Source organism: Martes martes (assembly GCF_963455335.1).
Source record: "Martes martes genome assembly, chromosome: 10".
Classification (NCBI taxonomy): Eukaryota; Metazoa; Chordata; class Mammalia; order Carnivora; family Mustelidae; genus Martes; species Martes martes.
The window spans coordinates 64040944-64060329 of NC_137898.1; the positions used below are offsets into that span (position 1 = coordinate 64040944).

A 19386-nucleotide genomic window follows, 5' to 3' on the forward strand; every position below is an offset into this window, starting at 1 on the left:
GATAAAAGGCATGGAGTCTGTGAGGTCTTAGATCTCTTCAGCATTTCTATGGCCTTTAACACGCAAACTTCTTTACTTGACTTGCCTGCACCCAAACAAGTTTCGAAAAGTTTATCCCAAAAAGCTTCAAGGGCTCCCTATCAAAGGTTGTGGAGAATGTGGCAAGAGGTTCTTCATCATCATTCTCCAGGAGCTTCAGTTGGCTCTAACAGTTGTATCACTGGTACACATCAAGCCAGATTAAACAAGGATTGCTATAGCAGGTGATGGTTAGGGTGCTTAGAATCATGTAACTTCTTCAGATGTTTGATAAACAATCAAAGAGATGTTCCTGTAAGACCTTGGATAGATTAATCCTCTTTGCTTTGGATGAAGGATCAATGAGTAAATGGCCAATGGCACCCACCTGAGAGGGACTCACAAGCCTTACTGACCTCCTTCCAGTTTCCCACCCCTTCCATCTCTCAGGACCATCGACTCTGATAACCTGGGGTAGATCCCTGTTCATTTTCTCTCATCCTTGCCAGCATCTGTCCTGTCAGGTCACAGGTCCTGTTGTGTGACAGTACTTTGAAGGACGAGGATAGGGTTATCGAACAGGCTCTGACACCTTGTGAGGGTTTTTTAAGCTCTCAGCGAAGGACTGTCTGATTACAAATGAGAAACCTGAGAGCTACCATTGAAAAGTGGACAAAGAACTCCAGAAAACTGTGTGGCCTTTCTTTACCATCTCTTTTTATCATGAAATCTGGCTGGGCTCACTTGAACAATGGCATCATCACAGTATTATTCCAGTCTGTACTCCCAGAGGAGGATTTGTGTAAGAATCAAGATTTATATGATTGGACAGCTCTCCTGAAGCCTAGTAAATAATTCTGTGTATCTGGCATCTTGAACAATCACAGCTTTGGGGTCAAGGTTGGAATTTTACAAATGTAATCAGAAGCTGGCATTTCCCACATGTGTTTTGAGACTTTAGAAACAAGGGGCACTGAAGTGAATAAAATAACGATTGTAGAAGTGATCAAAAATGATAGTACTGTTTTCAAAGAAACAGGAAAAAAATTAGACACTTTCTCAAATTTAAATATGATTTTTAGCTTTTTCTAAAGAATTGGGAGGTCAAGCCCCAGACTTGAGACCCATGAAATTCCTAGAAAAGACATCCCCTGAATATACTTTTAATGTCTCTGTAGTGATCTTATACTTGAAAAATAGAGCCATGTCAATTCATCTTACCTTAACTTTTGGATGAGGAAAAGTGGGTTTCATATATGCAAGTGGGAGCATTACTGACAAGAGAGAGTGAAAATGAAAAACCCCTTCTTATTTGTGGTATATTTTTAGAAGCAGGATAACTCAGTTTTGGGATGATGGGTGCGCAGTTCTGTGGCCAGTGGAGGAGGAAGCCTCCTGGACTTTGTCATCCCTGGAGGCCTCCTCCAGCCTCCCTGGTTCTGTGAGTCACGGAGGGAGAAGACGAAGCCCCTAGTGACCAGGTGGTCTGCCCATGGTGCTTTTACCAAAGACCTTTCCTGAAGACGCAAAGAGACAGATAACTCCCAACATAAGGAATTAGGATTCAATGTGAATAGTCTTGCTTTTTGACAAAATTACTGTCATTAGAGATGATGAGCCTGTCCATTTACCTTTTGTTCTGAAAACCAACCTCTTCTGGAGAAAAATCAAGTAGCTTCCATGAAAGACAAGATGGACCAAAGCCCCCGAAAGCAGATATTTAATTGCTACTATAATACTCTGCTCTGGGAAATGTCACTGGGGTGAAAGTATTCTTACGCTGGGGACTTGACCATAAAGAGCCCAGACTTGTCCTGGTGTTTACTGCCAGCTGGCGGGTCATCAAATCATTCTTTCCTGTTTACGGAGGCAGCGGAGTGTGAATAAACAGGCCCTCCTCTCTTGCTTCTACTGCATGGAGGTCTCTGCACCAGTGTCGCGGATTCCAGCTTTTTCTCCGGTACGGTACATAACTATACTCCAGCACATGAACTCGCTGCACTATAATGACCTCTTGTATAGTAATGAAATCTGATAACAAGAGAGAATGTAACACTTGGAATTTCTAACTTGCCACACCAACAGTTTTCGTCTTTTCCTAAATGACTCTCAAAGGGAGTGAAGTTCCCTGGAAACATAGGAAGGTACTTCTTGTCTCCTTCTCATTCCTATTCCAAAAGGGAAAAGAAAGCACCACCATTGTTTCTTGCCTTTGCCTCTTCTACCCCTTCCTTTGTAATGAACAAGACGACTGGAGTGTTCCTTCAGAACTAAGCTGCTGGGTTTCTCACTGGGGATGCAGCTGGCCACAGGCAGAGACCCACGGAGAGCAAGTTGCCATGCGGGGAGATTATACAGGGACAAAGGAAACGCTCACCACAAAATGAAAGGTAATAGAATTCTGAGCCAACGTCCTTTCATCTGAGCCACTATGACTAGTCCATTACTTCTTCAATGTCCTGTGACATTTTTCTGGTATTTATGACTGTCAACCTCCCTCTTGAATCATGCACATTTACCTTGATGCATTTCTCATCTGGAGGGCAAAAATCATCTGCAATTCCCAAGGAGGAATTTGCTCTTAAACAGTGACGATGGGTGTGCGGGAGTGCAGGGCTGGGGGTGGGGTGGGGGGAGTGAGGCTGGGGGCGGTGGGGGGTATGCTTTGACTTCCTGGCATCCAAACACACTGGATATTCTTCAGGCCAGGCTGCTGAACACCCATCCACAAGACATTAGATGCAGCCCAGCCTGCCCACCAGTGCCGGCATGAATCATCTGTGATTGGGCTCAGGGAGAATTCCCTGAAATCCCTCATCGTCATTTGACTAAGATGAGATGCTTTTATCTTATAAAAGTCTGCCATCCATAAACTTTTTGGAACTTGGTAAGGTGAGTTGAGAACTCTGTAACTGAGTGATAGAAAACATAACGTACTCTCTCTGGACTCTGCTTTTGGTTTTAATAGGGATCCCCCCCCGACCCTCACTGGGCTGGGAGGCTAAAAGGTCAGCCTGTCCTCAGTCACGGGGAAAAGTGAGGGTGAGGGGAAAGTGGGGTTTAAAGAAGAGGGCCCCGTGAGTGATGAGGGCCACTTCTCATGAAGGGGTGTTCAGGACGATCATAAGGTAGGATGACACAGACATGAAGAGCCACCCAGAAGCGTGCACTATATACGGTGCGGCACCTTCTGCTGGGGACAAAGCAGGAAGGGCCACCCTGGGCTCTGGAGCAGCTCTGTTAAGAGTCTGAGGTGGGCAACATGCTTTGCAACTCCGAGTATAACAGGAATGAGGAGGCACAGCCTCCAAAGGATGCAAGCCGATGCCTCATAGCAAACTCAGGCTGTCCTGTGCGCGGCAGAGCAAGCAGCTGGTACAGAGACCCTGCACGGAGGCTCTGGAAACCAAGACTCAAATTCCTGTTCTCCTTCCTACAAGCTAAGTGACCTCAAGCCTCGGGTCCCTGAGAAGGAGGGAATAACACGTGTGCCTTCAAAGGGGGACTCTGGAGTATGAAATAATGCAGTTAGAAGCCCTTAGCACATGCTTGGCACATCGTAAACACTCAAAAATTAGAAGCCGTTATTATTGTTAATAAGCACGAAGGCTTCCACCGCCATTTATCAACAGAGCGATGTGGGCATGGGGATGATGAATACAGACTAATTTCAGATCACAAAACAAAAGGAATGACGCTAAAAAAAAAAAAAAAAAAGGAGAAAAGCTGTGACCCCATTTGCTCAAAATGTCTCTGTCCCTTGAAAGGTCTGGGGCTCATCTCCCAGTTTCCGGAAGCCCCAAGAGGGGACGTTTAGAGTTGGAGAGGAATCCGACCTTCCAAAGCCATGTGCTTGCCATCTGATCACAGCCCCTCCCTTTGCAAAAAATGGAAGGGGAAGAACTTAAAACACACACACAAACCAGTTGATTCAATAAAGAGCTTTTGGTGAGTGCTCTTTCCAGGATAATAAACCAAGCAAAATGTCTGGCTGTGTTTAAAATCAACAAAAGCAGCAGGCTAGGCAGGAAGGAGGGAACGGAGTGATGGGCTTGCTCCGAGAGCTGCCAACAGCACTGCTTCAGCAGGGGCAGCCTGAGGAGCCCCCCGAGAGCAGAGAGGAGACGAATGCAGACAGGATGGAGGCTGAGGACCGGGGAGGGAGGGATCATGGCCTGATGGGAGACAGATGTGGCCCGGGGCCCATGGGAAGCTTTCCCCAGGATTCCAGGCCAGTGGGGGTAGGGCTAAGAGCTAAGCCTAAACCCTCTTGACCAGATCACGAGTTTGATCGTCATGGCCACACATACCCAGCCCTATACTCTCTGCCGGCCTGTGCTACACTCTTCCTATGCATTATGATCCCCATGATATAGGTCAGCAAACCATGGCTCAGAGAGGCGCTGGGATAGCCCACAGCTGCTAAGTGCTGGTTGTGTGCCTTCCTCTTGGGCCGCAGCTCTTCAGCGCAGAGACCTACAGCAGCTGGCCCAGGAGGGGTACACAGCAAGGCATGCGTACCAGCTAACAGATGTTTGAGAAATGCAGAATGGGAGGGAAAAGGTTAAAAATGCCCAATTGTGAGTTTATGTTCAATCGCTGCTGGGAGATGCCAACCATAATGTCGCCAGATGAAAGGACTGTGTGCCCAGCTCTCACATGCGGACAGAGGCAGCATGCGCCCCACAGCAGACCCCCCGGGCCTGGGCCCGCCATACCGATGGTGCAGTGCTCGCCGTTCCAGCCGGGGCTGCACTCGCACTTGCCATCGCGGCAGGTCCCGTGCTCCGCACAGCGTGGGTGGCAGGCCCGCTGGTCGCAGGCCGCCCCCATCCAGCCTTCCTCGCAGCGGCAGGTGCCCCCCACGCAGACGCCATGGCCCCCACAGTCGGCAGCACAGATCTCTGCAGGGAGGACAATAGGGGAAGGAGGGGAGAGAAAAAAAACACATTTTGAGCTGGTCATTGTCAGGAGCAAGGGTCACACTTGGCTACCTTCCTTGGCTCCTGGGAAGGACGGATCCGATTTCAGAGGCCTGGGAGGCTAATCTCCCCAAACAACGACCCTCAGGTGAGAACAATTCTCCAGGCAAAAGCCTGTTCTGAGCCCGCTTCCCTTACCAACGTAGGCCGATGGAAGGGCTCTGCTCTGTTTGCTTCCCCTTACTGCCAGCCCGCCCCCGCTCTTGTGCTCGCCACTTCCAAGGGGGACCGGCCTTCTGAACAGATGCGAGGAAAAGTCAAATTTAATTAAAAACTGGTTATGTGTGAAAACAAAGCGAGGACGAGTCCCCGATGGCTGAGGGAAGTGCTTGTGGGCCTGGCTGCAGCACGTGCAGGGGTCTGGGGCCTATGTTTCCTTCTGGCCCTGACTGTCCTCAAGGCGGGGTGAGACGGAGGCCAGCCCCCTGCACCCCGGGGATGGGGAGAGACTCTGGGGGCTGGTTCTGTGCTTTTGCTGCCTGTGCTCATCCTCCTGCACACTGCCCTGCCACTCCGACTCAAAGCACCGCCTCCATGGCCCTTCGGATCCAAAGCAAATAGCTAGGGACCGCGTCCCAGCCAGAGTCGAGTCACCCAGCCCTTCACAAAGGCCCGCCTGTGAGCTGGTGCAGAACATGCACAGCCCAATTCACAGGCCCGCCGGGCACAGGGTCAGTACCAGCTTTCCCGTTCCATGGGCAGAGGTGGCGAAGGCTCCGATGCAGGTTTTTAGGAGGCAGGTTGAGCAGCTGAGGCCACGGATGCTCTCTGCCAGGGCTGTGACGGAGACCTCGCCTGCCGTCTGTGCCTTATGGCCCAACGGTCTTCAAATGAAAACCCCCACGCTTTTGTTCTCTTTCAAACTAAATTAACTGGCATTGTGCCAGGCTGCGTTTGCCCACGACAGCTTGGAAGATTCCGAGCTGTATTCCTGGTTGAGAAGCTACTAAGAGTCTAGCTATTTTTGAAAAGGGAGATAAATCAAAATTAGATCTCAGAGGCTTAGACCTTCCGTATCAACCTACAAGGCAGTGGCTACGATGTCTGCGAATTAAACAAAACAAAACAAAACAAAACAAAACAAAACCCACAACAGCTGAGTCACCATTTATGGGGTGTCCTCATGCCTGACACCTTGTCAGGCCCACTACCTGGAAAGGGAAGTACTACATGCAGAGACACACCAGATTTCTCAGCTGCACAGAGGTGAAGGGTCCACTGGGAAATGGGCAAGAAGCCCTGGCCTGGAACTGTGGGGCCCAGGTTCTGTGCCAGGCTCAGCAGCTTCTGAGTATGTGACCATAGGCAGGTTCCTTGATGTCATGGATGGATCGAGGGTGGGCAGCAACGAGGACACTGCATGGCACCTCTGCCAACTGTCAGGGCTGCGGTAAGCACTCGGTGAGAGGCGAGATTGAGAAGGGCATGGCTGAGATGCCTAACTCAAGAAAGGTCTCTCAGGACAGTGAATTTTAGACTAGGAGTCCACGGACCAGGTGCGCAAGGCCCGTGCCTGCTCAGCCTCTCATCTGCTGGGTGACCTTGGGGACATCAGTCTGCCTCACTGGGTGTTGGGTTTCCTCATCTAATTTGGGGGGAATCTGATGGCATCTAAGGTCTCTTCTGGCCCTAAGATCGTGGGAGTCTGTGATACAAACACCCTCCATATTTCACAGTAGTATCTACCCCCAGGGCTCGGCTTGAGGATCTCTCCTCTGGGAAGTCTATGATTCACCCTGTGGTTATTCTCTTGTTCCTTGCCCTTCCGTATTATATGGTAAACTGATTTTCTGTTTCGCTGCTGGTCTCGCTGTCAGACTAGGGACATCCAAGTCTGCCTGGACTCTCTTGATCGCTTCTATGCTTGGTCCCCAGTACAAAGCTTCGCCCAGAACAGACCCTTAATTGATGTTTGTGGACTAGGGGATGAATCCTGTGTGCCTGGGGCGACAGGCGGCCTGAGAAAGTAGTGATTCATTTATACCCTGCTCAGCCTGGCTGAGGGCCGGCCCTGGCCTCTCTCTAATGGAAACCTCCCAGGTTGGCGTGGGGCTGTGGGCAAGTGTCACTCCAACCAGCAGCCCTCCAGAAATGAGCTTCCTTCCCTTCTTCTCATACAGACAACATCTTGACACAGAGTGACATCTCCAACCCCAGGCCTTCCAAAGTCCTGTCTTGGAAATTTCTAACCTTTCTGCACAGAAGTGACCCCTGGTGACTCTGGCGGCAGGGCCTGCCTCAGGGCTGCAACTTTCCCCTGAGAGACCTGGGAGGGACCATTAGTTTAGCATTTGTTTGGTTTTACTCAGCACTTTTTCCAGGTGGCAGTTTATGGTGTAAAAGTCAACAGTGAACAGCGCTTCTATTCACTGAGGTGTGAGCCAGCAGAGGGACAGGCTGCTGGGGCCGAAGCCTGGGTGTTTTCAGGCAGCAGAGCACAGGGGGTCTAGAGCACAGGAGGCAGCCTTCTCCCAGCATTTGCCCGACCTCAGGCCTTAGCTAACAGGTAGGCCATTCCTATGTTAATTAATCTGAAGGCAGTGTGAATGAAAGAGCGTTGGACTTAGATGTGATTCCAAATACATTCTGCCAGTTATGCGACCTAGGCAACCTGTCTGATTGCGAAACTCGTTTTCTTCTTCTGTAAAGTGGGGATGGTGACAGCATCCCTTCAGAGGCTGCCTGATGTACAGCAGGGATCGACACATTCATATGGACTCGTTCATTATTCCTTTAGCTTTCCAAGCATACCTACTATGCACTGAAGACCGTGGCTGGTGCTAGGAATACACAGAAAAACCAGACCTAATCTCTGTCCTCTGGGAGATCAAAATTCAGACAAAAGCCACACTGGTACTGGAATCCCAAGATTATCCAAATAATCTACAGTGGTTACTGCTGTGCCTTCTTGCTTATCTGCAATGAATAAAAAACACCATGAATTTTAGGATTAGACAGATTTGGGGTCTGCCCTTGGCTTTGCCACTTATTGGCTGGGTGATCTGCAAGCTGCAAGTTACAAAAGTCATTGAACCTCACTTTCTGTTTCTGTGAAATAGGTATAATAATTCCCATTTCATCCATGTCATAGGGTTGGTGTTAGATCAAATGAGGTAATGTGTGGGGATAGCCATTTTTGGCTTAATAACTAACACTTATGTCAGGTTTTAGAGTTTACAGAGCACTCTTCATATACCATTTCTCACTAAACTATCATAACAATGCTGTCAGAACCCCCGGTTACCATCTTTCCTAGAGGAGAAGCTACTACTAAGACCCAGAGAGCATCCGCGGATTCTGTAAGGTCATAGGGTCACATGGGGCCCCTCCCTTGTTTTGGCACTTCTCAGAGCAGTGTGCCAGACAGACATTGGAAACTGATCGGCAGAAAGGCAGGCTCTCCTTGTGGGGACCTCCTGATGGTTCTTCCACCAGATCCATCTCCTTTTCTGGCCCTGTTGCTTATCCTTTGTTACAGCCAAGCCAGCCCATGGATCTGTGTGAAATGAAATGAGATCCCCTACATGGAATTTCCCAGACATTCAGTCTCACTTTTGTCATCTGGAGACTTGCTGGGCTGTCCATCCAAACCCTGCGTTTCCTCGCCAGTTTACACTAGACATGCTCTCCTGGCATGAAGCTGAGGTTGCCTGGTGGCTGGGCACCTCTCCATCAGCCTTTTACAAGCTGGGTTGTGAGCTCTTACACATTTTAATGGAAGGGGCCTGAACAGAGTGACCTTGATGTTTATGGGGTGCTAACTGATGGCAACACAACCTGTCAGTGCTCAGGTTCTCTTCTGCAGATGGCCCCTCTGCCTGCGTGGGAGACGCACTGACTCCTGTCGGGAGCAGAGATTGGAGCTGCTACTTTATCACTTGGCCTTGAGTTGTAGGCCTGTTGTTATTTTTCTTATCTGTCTCACCCTTTTTTTCTCCCCTTGAAATAAAAGGAACTGCTTTAGTTTTCCTTCTTGATTTTGCTTTGACATTAAAGCAGACAGAACTTTCCAGAGTGGGTGCTGAAGCATGTGCTTCGACAGGTCATTTGCCCCTTGCATAACATGAGTGGCACTCTGTGAAATTTGGGTCACTGCTCCTCTCCAGTAATAGTCACCGCATGTATAATGTGGGGATGACACCAACTGGAGAGGGTTGTTGTGGGAATTACTCGTTTAATTTCTTGAGTGCCCACTATGAGCCCTTCCAACAGAGGGCACTGTGGACGGTGCCAACTGATGGTGATTGTGATGGGCATGATTCTCTCCTGACCTCAGGGAGTTTACATTCTAGTGCTGCAGGCGGACACGACAGCAATCAGTTATGCAAGCTGACGTGGGCAGAAGTGAAACTTCTACAGAGTGCCCAGCACACGGATCGGGGTATAGTAAGTTCTGTACACACAGATTATTGTGCAAGAGAAAGGGAGGCATGGCGGCTCATGCACTGGCTTGACATCAGAACGTCAGAGGTGAATTCTGACTTAGGGAACATACCCGATACAAGTGAACACTTGATCAATGCCCATCAACCTTCACATGATAAACATCAGAGCTTACTGGAGGAATGCTGGAGGCTTCGGGCCCCGAGAGGAATCTTCTGAAGGACTATAGAGAATATCATCCATAGGGTAGACTTGGGTTCACATTCTGACTCCCTAATTTCCCTGGGTCCTTGTGGAGTCCTTGGAGAATTAAGGATTCAGTCTCTGTGAACCATACTTCTTCACACCCAAAGTAAGGAGAGTAATCATGGCCTCCCACTAGGTGAGTAGGGATGATGGAAGAAAAGGGTATATCTGAACGGCCCCGTGTAATTTATGCTATGGACGTGATCCATCAAGGAGGACTTAAGATATCCTATATCAGCAGAGCTGCCCCTCACCTAGCAGACGGGCATCTTCCTGAAGAGCAAAACACCAGCTTTTATAGTAAGCAGCCTCGAAATTTAGGTCTGCTTTCTCCAGTCACCCTGCAGGGCACCATCAGCCAAGACCATCAAAGCCCAGTTAGAAGCCATTTGTATTTGTAGCCTTGGCTTCCTCTTGCAGTCAGGTGAAAATCCAGGTGAAAATCCCCAGCTGCCCTAACATTCTAATTCTGAGGCCGTGAAGTTCTTGGCTAAACCATACAGGACCCTGAAGATGGACCAGGTCAGGCCCAAGAACAAGTTAGCTCTTCTCGGAGGGAAAGCCATGCCCACACGTCTTGCCTTCTGCCCTGCCTCACTGGGGTACATATGTCTGTCTTCTCTCTAGACTAGGAGCCCCCTTAATAGCAGGCTCTAGCTTCTTCTCAACTTGATTCCCTGGCAGTGGGCACCAGATATGGTACAGCATGAGATCTTGATAAATATTTGTTGAAAGAACAGATAAATTAAAAAAAAAAAAAGCCTCACAGAAGTGTTATGTCAGTTGGGCTCAACTGTGTCTCAGGGCCCTATGGTATAAAATGTATTTGGTTAGATACATTCACACAGGGACTCGGTCTCCTTTGTGCCTACCTAACCTTCCTAGAAACTCTTCTGCAACCTCTGATTGAGAACTCTGTAATTCTTAAGGGTCTTAGCCCATGCTCCCACACGCACACCTTCCTCCCTGCTGCCGCCCACCTCGTACCCATTCTCCTTCCATGATGTGGAAGTGAGCAGGCAGGTGAGGAAGAAGTAAGAAAGGGCAGGGAAAGAGAAGAGATTTGGCTGTTGGTTCACGGCAGCCCTAAAGCGCATCCATAAGGGGAAACACGGCCCCAGGCTCCTCTCATTAAATGTTAATCCCCATATGAGCCTGGATGAAGCCTGGGACCTCGTGCAGCTACGTTTTAATTTGTCTGGACTTACTTTACAATCCTGTTCATTAAAATAGCTGGTAGGGGAAGCTGTGGTGTTCCCCTAAAGGGACAGACTTACATATATTTTTCTCATAAAATTTCTTCGACTTGGAAAGATGCTCAAAACTGCCACAAGTAGGGAATGGAAGGGGTCCCCACCCAAGGATCTGTGGGCTCTCCTGCTGAGCAAGGAGCAGAGGCAGGGGAAACAGAGTCTGGCCCCCATGTGACCTCCTGGGAAGTCCTTTAATAAGTTTGTATTTAGCACTAAAAGGGATAATAGGGAAAAGTGTTCTATTTTGCTTAGGACCTGAGGTTCTTAGAATGCCCTTAAGGAATTTTAAGGGAGGGTTAAATAATCTTAGATGATTCCTGCTAGGATTTTGTTTTATCACTAGCTCGGAGTGAGTGGACAGCCTGGGGAATTTCTCTGAAATCCTGGTCCACGTTAAGTCCAAGCCACACCAGACACTCTGTGAAGCAGAAACAAGGGGAAAATGGAGAACCCTTGTTGGTGGCACACAAATGCCATCCCATGACACCCTCACAACAGCCCCGTGATGGTCTTCTCATTCCTGCACTGGAGTAGAGAAAAGAGCGTGACGAGATGGACTTGCTCCAAGGTACTTAGCTAGAGCCAAAGGTGACTACGACTGGTACAGCTTTTTGGTCTGTGACTTGTGTGACCAGGCTGAAGAGCTCAGTTGTAATCTGACATACTCCCATGACTGTTAGTTACGTATGAGATCATCACCCCAACTATAGGTCCTCCGAAATCAGTCAGTCTCCCTCCTCACACCCAATGCTTACCTATTAAGTACTTTGCCTTTTGTTTGTGTGTCTGTTTATCTGTCTGTTTATCCTCCATCTGTCTGTCAACCCATCCATCTGTCCAATCCACCCAACTCTCTAACCATCTAACCACTATCTAGTCACCAGGCCATCTAACAGCCTATCTGTCTGTCTGTCCATCCATCCATCCATCCATCCATCTATCCATCACCCAGCCAGCCAGCCTTGTGGCTTGGACAAGTTACTTCATCCTTCTGTGCCTCAGTTTTCTCATCTGCAAAATAGGGTTTATACACTAACATCTCAGGTTCATCTGTGAGGCTTAAATGAACAGCATGTAATGTGCCTAATATCACACACATCTTTTACAGAGTAAATACTGTATGGCAACTGTATCATGTTCATGGGCTGCAAAAAGCTAGGACAAGGCAGGGTTTAAAGCAGGGGGATGATATGAATAACTGAGCCGGCCCTTAGCAGCTGGGGAGAACCAGATCTGGAGCATAATCTGGGGGACAGCACTGTTCAGGTACCTCATCTTCTGGAGAGGAGTAGACTGAGACACGTTTAAGGGACAGGCCAGGGTAATGGGAAAGCACTTCACCAATGGCTTCAGTGTTCTCAGTGAGGTAGGAATCTCCACTGATGGACCGATGTGGACATTTCCCTTGCAGTTGGAAGGGCCCAAGAAAGGCTACAGATCATGCACATGGTTCATGATTTGGATTCCAGGGCTCAGAAGTGGGCTGTAAGCTGAGAGATGGTGAGTGGCTGGGATGGTTGTGGATTCTGTAAGGTGGATATGGGGAGAGGGACAGAGACAAGGGGGCTGCAGGTGTTGAAGGAGAACAGCTGGAGGCGAAGGACTGTGGAACCAGGGGAAAATGACAGAGAAGGAGGGAGCTGACACTGGGCAGGAAGTGGCCTCCCTTTGGGCATGGGATCTCCCTTGAATGGGTTTAGGAGTAAGAGAGAAAATGAGGAGAAAAACTTAGAGGAGGAGTTTTTGTGATGAGATCATGAAAGGACACTTTGGAGATGCTCTAGTCATTCCGTAGACAGGAAAACAAGGGCCGAGAGAGAAGAAGTGCCTGTCCTTTGCCCCACAGGGACATGTACATCAGCACTTGAGCAAGAGCTTGATGGCTGCCTTAGGAAATGGTCATGGAAGGGACCAGCAAGAAAAATAGCTAAGGGCGGGGGGTGTTTCCCACACTCTGTGGTCCCTCCTCTCTGCCTCTCTACAAGCTATTTCCACGGTCTGGTTTCCCCTTGTACCTCGATCTTCCCACGTTCAGCTGTACACTGGCTTTGAGTTCTGGGTCCTCCTCTTTGAAGCCTCCTTCTAGTGGCCCAGCTGGAAAGTTTCACCTCCTGCCTTCTCGAAGCACTTGATGTGAACCTTTATCAAGGTAAAGAGTCTCCCAGTGTTCCCTCCCCAGCCCTGCCATTGCCAGCCTGAACTCTACATTCCCTGGGGAGTCTTACATAGGAAATGTATCTTCTGACTACATCCATGTAACTGTGCAAGATTCTACCATTTTGCACAAAACAGAGGCTTCAAGTCACACATGCTGGTGTAAGAGCTTGGTCTGCTAATTCCCATGGACTCAGCACACCTCTGAGCCTTAGCTTTGACATTTCTACAATGGTGATAAGGATTCCTAGCTGCCAGAGCCCTGAACTTGATTTGAAAATGTGTTGAGCATGCCAGCTACCCCTAGAGGCTAGGGATTCAGAAATGATATTAAACTATCCCTACTCTTGAGGAACTCAAGTCTACCCACACGTGTAAAGGAGCACCAAGCTATCACCATGCCCAGCACACAGTAGGATACTTGTAAGTTACCTTCCTCTCCCATGAATAGCTATCCCTGTATGTTTTAATACAGCACCTCCCTCCCTCCCTCCTTCTCTCACTAAATTGGGTGGATGGTTTTTAGTCTCAGTGCAGGTTTCAGGAGGAAGCCAGAAGGAGAGGAAGATACAGGAAAGGAGCCTTCAACTTCCTCACGGTAATTAGCTTCCTTTTGACACTGAGGCCAAACCCAAGCCACTCTCGGGTGCTTTTCAACTTCCATCCCTCTCACCAGAGGGTCAGTGCTGCTCCCAGGCCTGCTCTGTACCACAGCTCTAGTTGGCAAAAAGCTAATGAGCCTTGGAAACCACATGGCCTTTCACCTCACTCGAGGAGCTCGGAGTGCTTTCGAACCAAGCAGAAAAGTGGATTCCAGGATGTTGGTGCATAGCGGTCTCTACACCTACTCCCCCGGGACCAGAATTTCGAGCTTTATGAAGCACCTGTCACAGGAAGTGGTAAGCCACTGCTAGTCATCTTAATTGCAGGGTATCTGGCTTCCTGATTAGAGGAGTTCAAACTTAGCTTGAAGGAGGCCTTCCAATAGGGTCTGACTTTGCAGAAGGATAACAAGGGAGGAAAGGGCTGGTGAGCACAGAAGCCATACAACATCCCCAGGACGGGCTAGAACGCTCCCCAAACCCCACTGAGAGGGCACGCTCACCCAGAGGGTGAGCTGAAGAGACAGTGATGTTCAGTCCTCTTCCCAAAGATCCCCGGTCCTGATATCCTTCTGTGAAAGGCCCATTTCTCCACCCTGGACATGTGCTCACCTATGTAACTTGCTTCCGGACACCTCCACCTATATGTGTCCCTGGGACCTCCACCTACATGCCAATATGAGCAAGCTTTCCAAATCCAAACCTCACCATAGCACATTTCTGCCTAAAATTTTTCAGTGGCCCCCACTGACAGATAAAACCTAAACTCTTTCAAGGCCCTACATGACTGAAAGCTTGCTAACTCCCCTCACCTTTTCTCCGTCTCTCTAGTGCCACAAATATCTTAAGCAAAGCCATTCCAAACTACTGGTCTTTCCTGGAAAATGCCATGTTCCGTTGCATCTTTGTATCCAATTGCAAATCTTTGACTTCTACAATGGGTTGCCTCAAGGTGCTTGTCTCTTCCTTCTCTCTCTCTGCCAAGTCAAATCCAACCTCCATCACCCACCTTAAATCCCGCTTCCTCCAGGAAGCCCCCCTGATTCTCCCTGGCTGAAAGCAATCACTTTTCCTTGAGCCCCTACAGTACTGCCTGGTACCTCATGGTCAAGATCCAGTTTACGTGGCTCTTTGCCGTGGCTTCCACTGAAGCGAAACCTTATGAACCTCATACTTGATTCATCAACAGTATCGGCATAAACCTTGGCAATGGCCAATGAGAGAGTTATGCAGGGGATAAACATGGGCTCTGAGCCCAGAGAAAGATGGCATTGAATCCTTGTTTTCCCAGAGTGTCTCTGGGCAAATCCCTCAGGCTCTCTGAACTCTGGATCCCTGGGAATAACACCATCTCCAGGGTCAGAGGCTTATGTATTTGTTGTCTGAATAAATCATGATGCACATACAGGAGGAGCTCTGTAAAATGTAAATAAAAATTTCCATTCAAAGAGTAGTTATTATTTTAAAATTGTAAGTTATATAGCAGCAGTTTGATTCAGGAAGACAACTGGAGATTGTGTACACGTCACCAGCTTGGACATCCAAACAGAAACCCGAACCTGAAGCCCAATTTCAGGAGGGCTTATATTTACATACTGAGGAGATCCAATTCTGATAGAAAATGTTCTAGGGCTGTCAGGGGAAATTCTACCAAATTACAAAGCTGCCAGCTCCTGGTTTATCGACCTTTAACTCTGGCACTGTTTAGCACTACGCCTGTCTGGGCCCAGTTTCCCAGTCTTTGATTAAATGTTAGGAGCTGACCATCTCATTGTGTCTCAACCTGCACGCTCCATCCCAGACAACTGGTGGGCTCTTCTCTGCCTCCTTCCAATACCTCCTCTTCTTTCACTGCCTCAGTGTCAATCTCTCAGATATTTATTATTCTGAACTTTGATTTCGGGCTATCACTTGCTGTTGGGAACGGGTACAGGAAATGTCAAGTCTCAATGGATATTATTCCTCAGCTGAAATTCTAACCTCGGGTTTCTTCTTCCGTAACATACCTATACAGAAATAGCCCGGCCCGATCATTTCCTTTTGATGTTTAATTGGATGTCAGTGCTGTGCTTTCTGGGCTGAGAAGCTAATGCTTCTCAGAAAGGGAACAATTCCGGCTACACACATGAGACTTGTAGCAGGGAGAATGCTCCACGCTGAATCTAATTTTCTCTCCCATCCATGAACATAAGACAATTTCTCTGGCATTAAAGCATCTCACTCAGTCTTTCTGTCATTAATAAGAATTAAATTCTGTTCTCTCAAATTTAAATGTAATTATATTTGCCTCGTAAATAAAACTGAATTACCATTTTCAAAATTTCGCACTAATGCAAATGCTATGTTTAGAGCTTTAATTTTTTTTAACCCTGTTACTACGTTCAGCTTATTCTTTTTTTTTTTTTTTAAACATTGGGCTTATTTTGCTGTCAACTGTGACTCAGTTTGAAAACAGAGCTTTTCCGCTCCCTATCTAGCCAGTCATATTTGTTATTAACTATGCTTTAGGATTTGCATTTCTTTTTGAAGGGGAGGAGAGGAACAGAGAGGAAATCAGCAGCTCAGAGGGTCTGGGTTTGAATTCTGAAGGTCCCCCTTCAGCAAAGGTGGAACCTAGTCCAGGTTTGGCTGAGCCAAAGGAGGTGGTCTGGCGTGAAGTCTGACAGGGAAATCTTCAGTGTGCATTAAACAATTTTTATTTATTATCTTATTTTATTTTACTTAAAAAAAGATTTTATTTATTTATATGACAGAAAGAGAGCACCAGCAGGGAGAGTGGAAGAAGGAGAAGCAGGTCACCCACTGAGCAGGGAGCCCCAGGCGGGGCTCAATCCCAGGACCTTGAGATCATGACCTGACCTGAAGGCAGTTGTTTAACCAACTGAGCCACCCAGGTGCCCCTTGGACAATTTTTCAATCCAAAATTTTTAGCAAGGCATTCAGTGGACACCACGGTTTGGATCCTGCCTACCTTTCTGGTCTTACTTCTTCTACCCACCCCCATGGCTGCTACCTTCCAGTCAGAGGCAGGATTTTCTAGATAATGCTCTTGCACAGCTGTGTATGTTGCACACACTGTTCCCTCTGCCTGGACTCTCCCCACCCTCAGATCCCCTCTAATGGTCCGGCTTATAAGTCTCTTCCCGGGGGGAAGACTGTCCCAGCTTCTGCTCTCACCTGTCTTCTGGCTGAGGTCACTGCTCCCGCCCTTGCGTTCCCAAGCCCCACAAACACGTATCAGTCAGAGCTCTCATCATGCTGCCTAACTAGGTGTCGCCTCCTGGGTGAGCTGAAGCTCTCTGATCCTTGGTGCACCCAGCGAGCAGGGAGGCCAGGAAGGGTCATGAGTGAATGAGGTAGATGTCTGTTACTCTCAGGGGCAGAGGGCAGGCAGGTCTGGAGCTGTTCTGGGATGCTCTCTCTCTCTTGGAGGCTATGCTCCTCTCTGGACTCGAGCTCAGAAAGCTCATTATCTGGCAGGAAACTGATGTTAATGCTGTTTGGCCCTTGTGCTATTGTTTGGGGATAAATATGTCAGCACATTAATAACTTCATCTAGACTTGATGACCGGTGATGGGCTGAGGGGAGGGGTGACAGGAAGTTAGGAACCACAAGGAAGCTGAGCTGCTGAGAGAGAAAGCAAGCTGTTCAAGGTTACACGGACTCAGGTCCAGGTCTGGCTCAGATCCTTCACTATATAAATTGTTCTCAGACTTAAATTTGCAAGAGTCTAAGGACTGTTTGGCTAATTGAGATTTAATCACAAGTTCTAAGAATATACACTTTATTTATTGAGTGCTTAATGAATGCAGCACCATGCTAGGCATTTTATACACACATATTAAAGCTAATTTCAAAAAACAACCCTGCCAAGCAGGTATCGCTAGCCATATTCTTTGGATAAGCTCAGTCTTAAAAATATAGCTTGGTCCTATCCCAAATCCCACGCGGTCCTTTCTGACTGCATGTGCTACCTCTAAACCCAGCCTCTAAATCTCCACCTGTTACTCCATGAAACTCCACTGGCATGGGCATTTCACAGGCAGAATCTCTGCCATGTACTGCTTCTGGGGGCCAGAACCCCCCAAAGGAATGAAATGTCGTGAGAGGGCCCTTCCACATAAAAGTCACTTATGGAAGACAAGACTGGAGAGAGTTCACAGAGCAGTGGAAATAAGGAGTGAATTTATGAGGTTGGGGACCCAGCCTGGGGTGGAGGGGAAGGAAGCCCCGAAGGAGAGCCAGAAGAGGGGCGAACAGTGGGTCTAAGTGACCACATTTGAAGTGGTGTCCTGGAAAACACCAAAGATCCCAAAATCTCAAGGAGTCATTAAGATCTGAAAGAGAGGTAAACGTTGCTACTTGTAAGGACCATCTTGGAGAGGTTAAATTCCTTCCCTTTTCTAAGGCAGCTCAGAGCCAAGAGGAGGAAATCCAACTAAGGCACTTGGGGCTGTTGGGAGAGTCATTCTGCTCTCAGCAGCACTGCTTGGGCGCACCTACTTTATGCAAAGGCTGAGGAGGCATCCGGCCCGCCATGGTGCTCCCCGGGGAAGATGGCTCAAAAGAGGTGAAATGATGTCCGCTCTTATCCAGGAGGGGTTCTGGCTGGCTGGCAAGGCACATGAAACTAACATGAGCCAGGTCTGGAAACTGAGAGAGAAGGAGCCCAGGGATTTGGGTTTTAGCTCTGCAGGGCATGCATGCCTCTGTGTGTGTGTGCGCATGTGCATGTGTATGTGTGGGTATGTGTGCAAAGATGTACACAGAGGTGGGGAGGAGGGGCCTTAGAGAACAGATTAGACTGGGAGTGTGCTGGGTTCTTCCTGGACAGAGCCTCTAGCTTCTTCTTTGATGTGTCACTGGGTAAGTCATTCACTGAATAATCCTGAGAACCTAAACCCCATCAGGCCCCGTGCTAGGGATATTGGTAGATCCTGACCTCCTGGAGTTCACAGCTTGGCAAGAGAGAGGCAAGATTACAGATTCTTGCTAAGTGTACCACAGAGCTAGGGAGAGGCCTTGGAGCTGTATGTGGTTTGAACTGGACTCTGCCACTTACTGATGGGGGGATGCTGGGAAGGAGTTTAACTTTTCTGAGCTTCAGCTTCCTTATCCAGAAAATGGAACTGATAATACTTTCTTTATGGCTTTCGTATGAACCTTAACTAAGATAATGGTTATAATGCACTTAGTTCAGTAGTTGGTACATGGTAAGGACTAAGAAGTGGTTGACTCTTTAAATAATGCTCTATCCTTGTAAGGAAACCTCTTTGGATGGAAAGGCGGCTTGAGGCAAGAGCTAAGGACTTAGAACCAGAGCTCCTCGATTTAATTCATACTCTGCCACTGCTTAGCTGAGTTACTTTGGACAAGTCATTTCCTTTCTCTAGTTCCTCACCATCTGAAAACCCCAGCACTAGGAATCACCACCACCATCATCACTCCTGCCATTCCCCTCTAAGCCTGGAAGAGCCAAGTCCCACTGGGTCCAGAGTTGAGGACCCCGGTATGCGGGGAGTGGGGCGCAAAACCAGCACTCTTCCAGGCCATAGGAATTTGTCCCAGCAGTTATCTTATGCTGTTTGTCAGGAAGGAGTATCACATGAAGGAGGCGGGATTTCAGGAGGAATTCTGAGCTGAGATCAGAAGCCATGCTGCTGGGAAGTTGGGGTCTGAGTAAACCCTTATAGAAAATCAGACTTCACTGTTTCCCCAGACACAAGCAAAGTGCTGGGGAACCTGGC

At 48.3% G+C, this 19386-nt stretch overlaps 1 protein-coding gene across 3 annotated transcripts in view; it reads right to left on the reverse strand.

The window, feature by feature from the left end:
• Positions 1–19386, reverse strand: part of TENM4 (teneurin transmembrane protein 4) — a gene marked incomplete at its 5' end in the record, with an annotated part of 373412 nt that overhangs the window by 112298 nt on the left and 241728 nt on the right. For all 3 annotated transcript variants that reach the window (XM_080816827.1, XM_080816826.1, XM_080816825.1), the window contains one exon: positions 4737–4922. In XM_080816827.1, the coding sequence (XP_080672953.1) occupies positions 4737–4922 (186 nt within the window). The remainder of the gene's footprint in view (positions 1–4736; positions 4923–19386) is intronic.